Source organism: Doryrhamphus excisus, linkage group LG1 (assembly GCF_037039965.1).
Source record: "Doryrhamphus excisus strain RoL-2023G ecotype Guam linkage group LG1, RoL_Dexc_Guam_v1.1, whole genome shotgun sequence".
NCBI classification, from domain to species: Eukaryota; Metazoa; Chordata; class Actinopteri; order Syngnathiformes; family Syngnathidae; genus Doryrhamphus; species Doryrhamphus excisus.
This window is the reverse complement of record NC_136357.1, coordinates 14,801,106-14,807,410: the sequence shown is the minus strand read 5'-3', so window position 1 is coordinate 14,807,410 and position 6,305 is coordinate 14,801,106. Positions and strand designations below refer to the sequence as shown.

Sequence of the window (6,305 nt, the reverse complement as noted above, 5' to 3'; positions counted from 1 at the left end):
GAAAGCTAACATGGCATAAACAACATATATAGTACTACCAAAACAACTAGCAAGATAAAGGGTAAAGTAATAACAGCTACCTCTCGTGCAACTAGCACAAAATGGCGTTTAAAATCAACAATTACCGACAAAAGGTGAGATAATTTACTCACCCATGACACAATTCACTATGCTACTCCAACTAGCAAGATAAAGGCTAAAGTAATAACAGCTAGCGAACGTGCAACTAGCACAAAAGAGCGTTTAAAAACAACAATTACCGACAAAAAGGTGAGATAATTTACTCACCCATGACACAATTCACTATCCTACTCCAACTAGCAAGATAAAGGCTAAAGTAATAACAGCTAGCTAACCTGCAACTAGCACAAAAGAGTGTTTAAAATCAACAATTACCGACAAAAAGGTGAGATAATTTACTCACTTATGACACAGTTCACTATCCTACTCCATGTGTGTGTGAAGTTACTTTGGTGAGTTGTCATTTTTACAAGTTGATAGAACAGTTGGCTTTTTTTTAAGTAACTCGCGTTGTAACGTTGACGTCCATGGCTATTAGGGATATTTATTAATGCAGAATTAGAAATAATTGTTATTCTTTTATTTAAGAGTAGATACTCAAAGAAGGAAGTGATGGATTTTATTTGATACATTGTGCATTTTATAAAAATGACTGAAGCAAACAATTGTATTATATTAAAAACACTGCCTGAAAGTCTTTAGGTGCAAAGAAAGGGTCTTTATTGGTGAAAATACAGAGATAATTATGTCATCACACATTAAAAGCAAACTAGGATTAATGTGAATGTACAGTACAGTATCAGGCAAATGCTGCCACCCGATGGTTGAAATATACTTGCCTGCACGCAGTATTAAAGTGGACCTATTATGCTCATTTTTCAAACCTTTCTATTGAGTTGTGGTCTCCTATAGAGCAGCTACACACAATTCCACCCACGACCCACCTCCGGCATGCACACTCTGCTGTGATTGGTTGCACGCCCAAAGTGCTTCCTAACTATGAAACAAATAAGGAAGTCCACCCCTCTGTGACATCACGAAGGGGCAGTTTTACCACGCCTTTTGAAACCAAGCGTTTTAAGCCATCCCAAACTTCTTTTAGGGCTCACTTCAAAATGCGCAAACCTCATTATCTGAAACTTTGGCATACATTCTAACTACATTTATAGGTCAGAAAAGTGGGAAAAGCATAATAGGTCCCCTTTAAAAGCTACATCTGTTGTGAAAAGGGAATAATTAATTTGTTAAATGACAAATATACCTCCTTTTATATTTCTAATCTGTGCTGTCCTGCTACTGTTAAACTATTACAGCAAATAAATACTTTCATATGGATATCATTCGTCATTTGTTGTAGTGCAAATCCACAAGAAAAGTACAGTCAAGTGTTATTGGTCAACATTGATTTAAAAAAATTATCTGGGTCAAATAAAATAATCGTTAAAAAATATATAATATATACATTAAATCCACACAAAATATATTTAAGTTAAATTACTTTTATAGAAACAATTTAAACTTGTTCATATACTTGTTAACATGCACGTTAATGTGTAATTGAAATTGCAACAGCAAAATTAAACCATACAAAAATTTATTCTTTATCGCATGTCACCTAAAATGGAAACAGCAAATAAGATTTGAGCATACTATAGTTACTAGTCTCTCCTAAATCTCAGCAAAGTCTCAAATACAGTACGTCAATAGCAGATCATATGAATGAAACTGGAATATACTGTAAGTAAAGTAGATGTAACTGAAGGAGTAGGCCACATAATATGTCATGGCCTTCATAATAAGTGTTACAAGTGCCTATCATAAACTCATCAGCTCAGCTCATCAGAAGCTCATCAAGTAAGAGCTTCCTTTGTTCTGACTAAAAACCAAAAGGCATTTTTAGGAGTAAATATGATGGTTGCCTAAAAATCCAGCTCTGTTCTTCTTATGACAGCTTCGGTTGTAGACAAACACAAAGTATCCCACTGTGCATCCTCCACTCCATGTGAACACAATCTGTTCTGTGACTTTGTTGTTCTTATTCCAAACAATCAGACTCCAAGCATGGTAGAACTTGGTTTCAAGTTGAATGAATGCTCATCAGAATTAAATGTCATACTATTTTGAACTGTGCCCTGTATTTGCTGCCCAACACCAATAATGTCACAGTTTCTATGTTGTGTTGCTTTGTACAGTGCGTGCCACAGGACTTATTACAAACACAGACATTTCCCATGGTGCACCATGTCTACATCACATCGGAAACCAGAGAGTGGGTGTGCAAATGTCAAATATTTTCTCCAGTGAAAGTGACATTTTTTTTCATAAGGAATACTTGGTATAGGTGGTGTCCTCTCTCGTGCGTTACGGTTGGTGAGGGTGGCCCGCCTCATCCGCCAGGTTCAGGATGTATCCCGCCATATCGTTCTCGGTGGGGAAGTCGGACATCACCCACGAGTCGTTGGCGGCAGTCACTTGCAGGCGACACATGGGACAGTTTCGACTCTGCCCGCTCCTGCAGGAAGACGAGACACAAGCATGATGGTGATAGTAGACTCTATTTTTGGAGACCAGGCGCAACGTATGTTCCCAGCGCTGCACCTATGCCACGCCAACAGGGTGTGGCCAGCGCACTTCACAATTTTCATGTGCAGCACAGTGTGGCGATCAAATGAATGCCTCTCATTGCCTTTAAATACGCAGGGCCCACTGGACTGTGCATCAGAGGCCACAATTCACATTATGCACCACGTACACCACTACGTTATTATAGAAATCAGTTATGTAAACAGAACATTGTGGCCATTTGCGGCATATTTTGTGAGGGCTTTAGCATCAAAATAGGTATTTTCCATTACACCCATTGCTACCTCAAACTCGCTTTCTCGTTCAGGATTGTGAATGAAGGGCAAAATTCCCAAAAAGCCCAGTTCCTCTTTAAACATTGAATCATTTTACTAATGCTTGTTTGCAATAAATTGATTTTTGTCTCACTACCACTTTGTCTTTCTACATTCTGCAAATCATACCTGGAATACAGGAAGTGAATAAATGTAATAGTAATGGATTGGAAAAGTAACAGATTGGGGTGGCAGGATACAATAAGCTTTGCTTCTTCCTACTTCTTTTGGACACATGGAACTGTGAATTGATGTATGTGAAGCATTCCATTGTAAATGTGCATGCTCAAATAAAATTAAACCATTACCATAAAAATTGGCTGTCGGAACAACTTGCAACTTGCCACCTTAAATACCCTTTTGTTGTGATTGGATTCACTTGTGTATGCAGGTCAAGGGTCATTGAGAATACCAAACAAATTTTGTGTTCCAATAATTTGTGTTAAAGGTATTAAAATCAATGAAACAACAAGGGTGCCCGAATTTATGCACTTGCCTACTTTAGTTTAAATAAGTTTTGCACACTTTCTGTAAATTTGATAAACTTCATTTCACCTATCACTTCATCCATCACTGTGTTAATCTGTTATGTGATATATTTAACTGAAATTGCTGATCCCAACAACCAGTGATGTATAAAAGAAAATCTTAAATTATCAGGGGCGCCCAAAGTTTTTCATACCACCCTATGTCAGATACTTCAATTCCAAAATTACACTCTTATATTGTGTAAATTCACTATAAAAAGATTGCAAGAATGTACTAATCCACTCAAATGAGAAAAATTGTCAAAACATTGATTATTGTTAACAAAGGGTCCCCAGCCATTCTGAGCGGTGGCACGTGTTCTGTTCAATGCATACTGACTCACCATCAGTACAATAATATTGTGGTTTGATGTGCGGGCGTGGCAGGCTCAGCATGTTTTTTCCACAAATAGATTGGAATCTGAAACACTGAAACAAAGTATTCAGTGCCACTGTGGAGAGCTCTGTTTAGTTACTTTTCATTTCAATCCATAATGACTTCTCCCCGCACACAGTTATTAATAATATTTTGAGTGTCATGACTCACCGCAGTCGACATTCTCCCGGTATTTTCTCGTTTTATACTCCCAAAATGAATGTAATTCCACTTTGTCATACACCTAGACTAGCGTTGGAAAGTGGAAGACTACGGACTTATATGCACACTTTCTTCTTCTATGGTACGGTGTGTCACATGATTGGGTCTGCGTGTCTGTTCAAAGTGCCACACAAAGGTGCACCTTGTGTATTACACCATTTTCACTCAGATCCATTCCCGTCTGGATGCAACTATTTACTCAACAGGGCCTTCGTCTGAATTGAACTCTTCAGATCAAATAACCTATGCACCATACTATAATAATATGCTATATAATATATAATTTAGTGGGATACACCTGTCGGCAACCGCTCGTCACAATGTTCCAGTAAGTGTGCTGGTTACCATTTATCAATGCACTTCTGACAGAAACTGTGAGCACAGGGCAGGATGAGGTCGGCTTTCCCGTCCATACAGATGCAGCATTCCTCTTCATCGGTCAACTCCTTCACTCTGTAAAGGAACAAGGGAAGATGCTTCAAGACTCCCCAAATGATGTAATGGAATGCAAGCGGCATGTACGATATGACATAATCCCAACGCTTAGGCACTGACCTGCCCATCCACATGCTGGCCTGACAGGAGTCGGTAGCAGGAAGCTGAGCAGTGGAGGCCTCAGTGGCGCCCTCTGCAGACAACACTCCAGCGGCCTGACTGGTGATGTCGTGGTATAGATGGATGAACTGGTACAGGTTCATGATGCGCGACGCTTCCACCATGCCAGTATCTTTGTTGATCTGGTGAGAATAACGTGATTTATGTCTAGCGCTACTTATTGTAAGTATAAAATGTTTTCTGGCTTCACCTTAGTACAAACGACCCTGACAACCACCTTCCACAAGGCAGTGGCATCAGATCCTGGCTGGACCTCAAACAGCAGATGCTTCTGTTGCCCAGCAGCTAGCTTTGCAGTCCTGAGAATCAAGACAGGGGACTCATATTGTAGGGCAAATCATACACATTCTACCTTATTATAACTATACACAGCTTACACATCATTCAGTTCAGCCACTCTGGCCAGAAACTCCTCATAGGTGAGATAGCTGCTGTCCCGTACCAGCCCGGCATGTTTCACCAGCTTCTCAGGGAGACGGGTCATCACCGCCTGACCTGAGATCTGCTGGCCCATCCCAGCAGCAACGGTGCTAACACAACAGCACCAGAGGGTTGGACCTCATTCACTTCTGCTGGAAGAAGAGGGAACGGTTGCACTGTAATGTACAGCTGCAAACACACAGTATGGTCTAAACACTCCAATAACAAAAACAATCTAAAAACAAAAACATCCAAACCATAAAACATAACATATAAACGTGAACTTGCACCATTTTTCTCATGCAGTTGTTTGGCTTCTGTGTGTTTTTGGCATTTACAGCATTTTTCTTTTGTATTGTTTTTCATCCTGCACCGTCAACATTTTAATTTGCACCCGAATAATTTAAAACAACATGATGCACTTCACGAAACCGCATGTCAAAAATAATTACAAACCAACAAAAGATCATAACAAAAATAAAACCACATGTAATGGTAGAACCAACAAGCAGCAGAGACTCGGATAGTGTAAAACAATGTCTTTTTCAAATGCCTAAAACAGTTGGCAAAAATAGTGTTTTTAACAGCGAGGAACATCACTTTTCAAATACACAAGCAGAGACAATCATCTTCTTAAAATTTATATTAAATATGGACTCGCTTATAATGAATAACTTACCCAAATATTAACCATGAAGGGTTTTCAAGCATACGTCGCCACTGCCGAGCTAGCGTCTGTTTTCGTTTATGTTGACAACATATTGTCGCGCTGTTATGGCGTCAGAACTCGTGATTCAAATGGGTGGGCTCTGGTTCATATTCGTTGGCAAACTGCTGTAATGTGATTGGTGCGTTACTCCCTTGCTGCTGGTCTCAACCAATCAGGTGGAACGCTCAGTAAGCACATTCAATGGCTGATAGGCCGTCACTTGTCCGCTGACAGTTGAATTAAAAAGGACTATACAATTATATACAGAAAATACATATTTAAATGGAGTCAAGTGTATAAATATATGAATTATATAGCAATTAAAAAGGTTTGCTAATTAACCGACGCTTTAACTCAGACGTGTAATAAAAGTAATAAGTAATGTTGACCACTAGATGGCAGCAAAGTAAAGAAAAGAAAACAACCGATCGACAGTACTATTTCTAGACGTTGTCAATAGTGTCTTTTAAGAACACATTTTAGCGCGCCTAAAAAGGCAACCTTAATTAACTTTGAGA

General features: G+C 39.2%; 1 protein-coding gene across 2 annotated transcripts; it reads right to left on the bottom strand.

Moving 5' to 3' along the window:
- Positions 1-702: 702 nt before the first annotated feature.
- On the bottom strand, positions 703-6,214 carry rnf141 (ring finger protein 141). Of its 2 annotated transcripts, none has more exons than XM_058075688.2 (6): positions 5,758-6,214; positions 5,036-5,230; positions 4,849-4,957; positions 4,599-4,780; positions 4,389-4,496; positions 703-2,533 (listed from the first exon to the last, which is right to left on the bottom strand). In XM_058075688.2, exons 2-6 carry the CDS (start codon positions 5,170-5,172, stop codon positions 2,383-2,385), a joined length of 687 nt encoding a protein of 228 aa, XP_057931671.2. In that variant the 5' UTR covers positions 5,173-5,230; positions 5,758-6,214; the 3' UTR covers positions 703-2,382. The 2 variants fall into 2 exon arrangements, with proteins under 2 accessions (XP_057931671.2, XP_057931670.2); XM_058075687.2 differs by having other exon boundaries at positions 704-2,533; positions 5,036-5,227; positions 5,758-6,212.
- Positions 6,215-6,305: the final 91 nt, after the last annotated feature.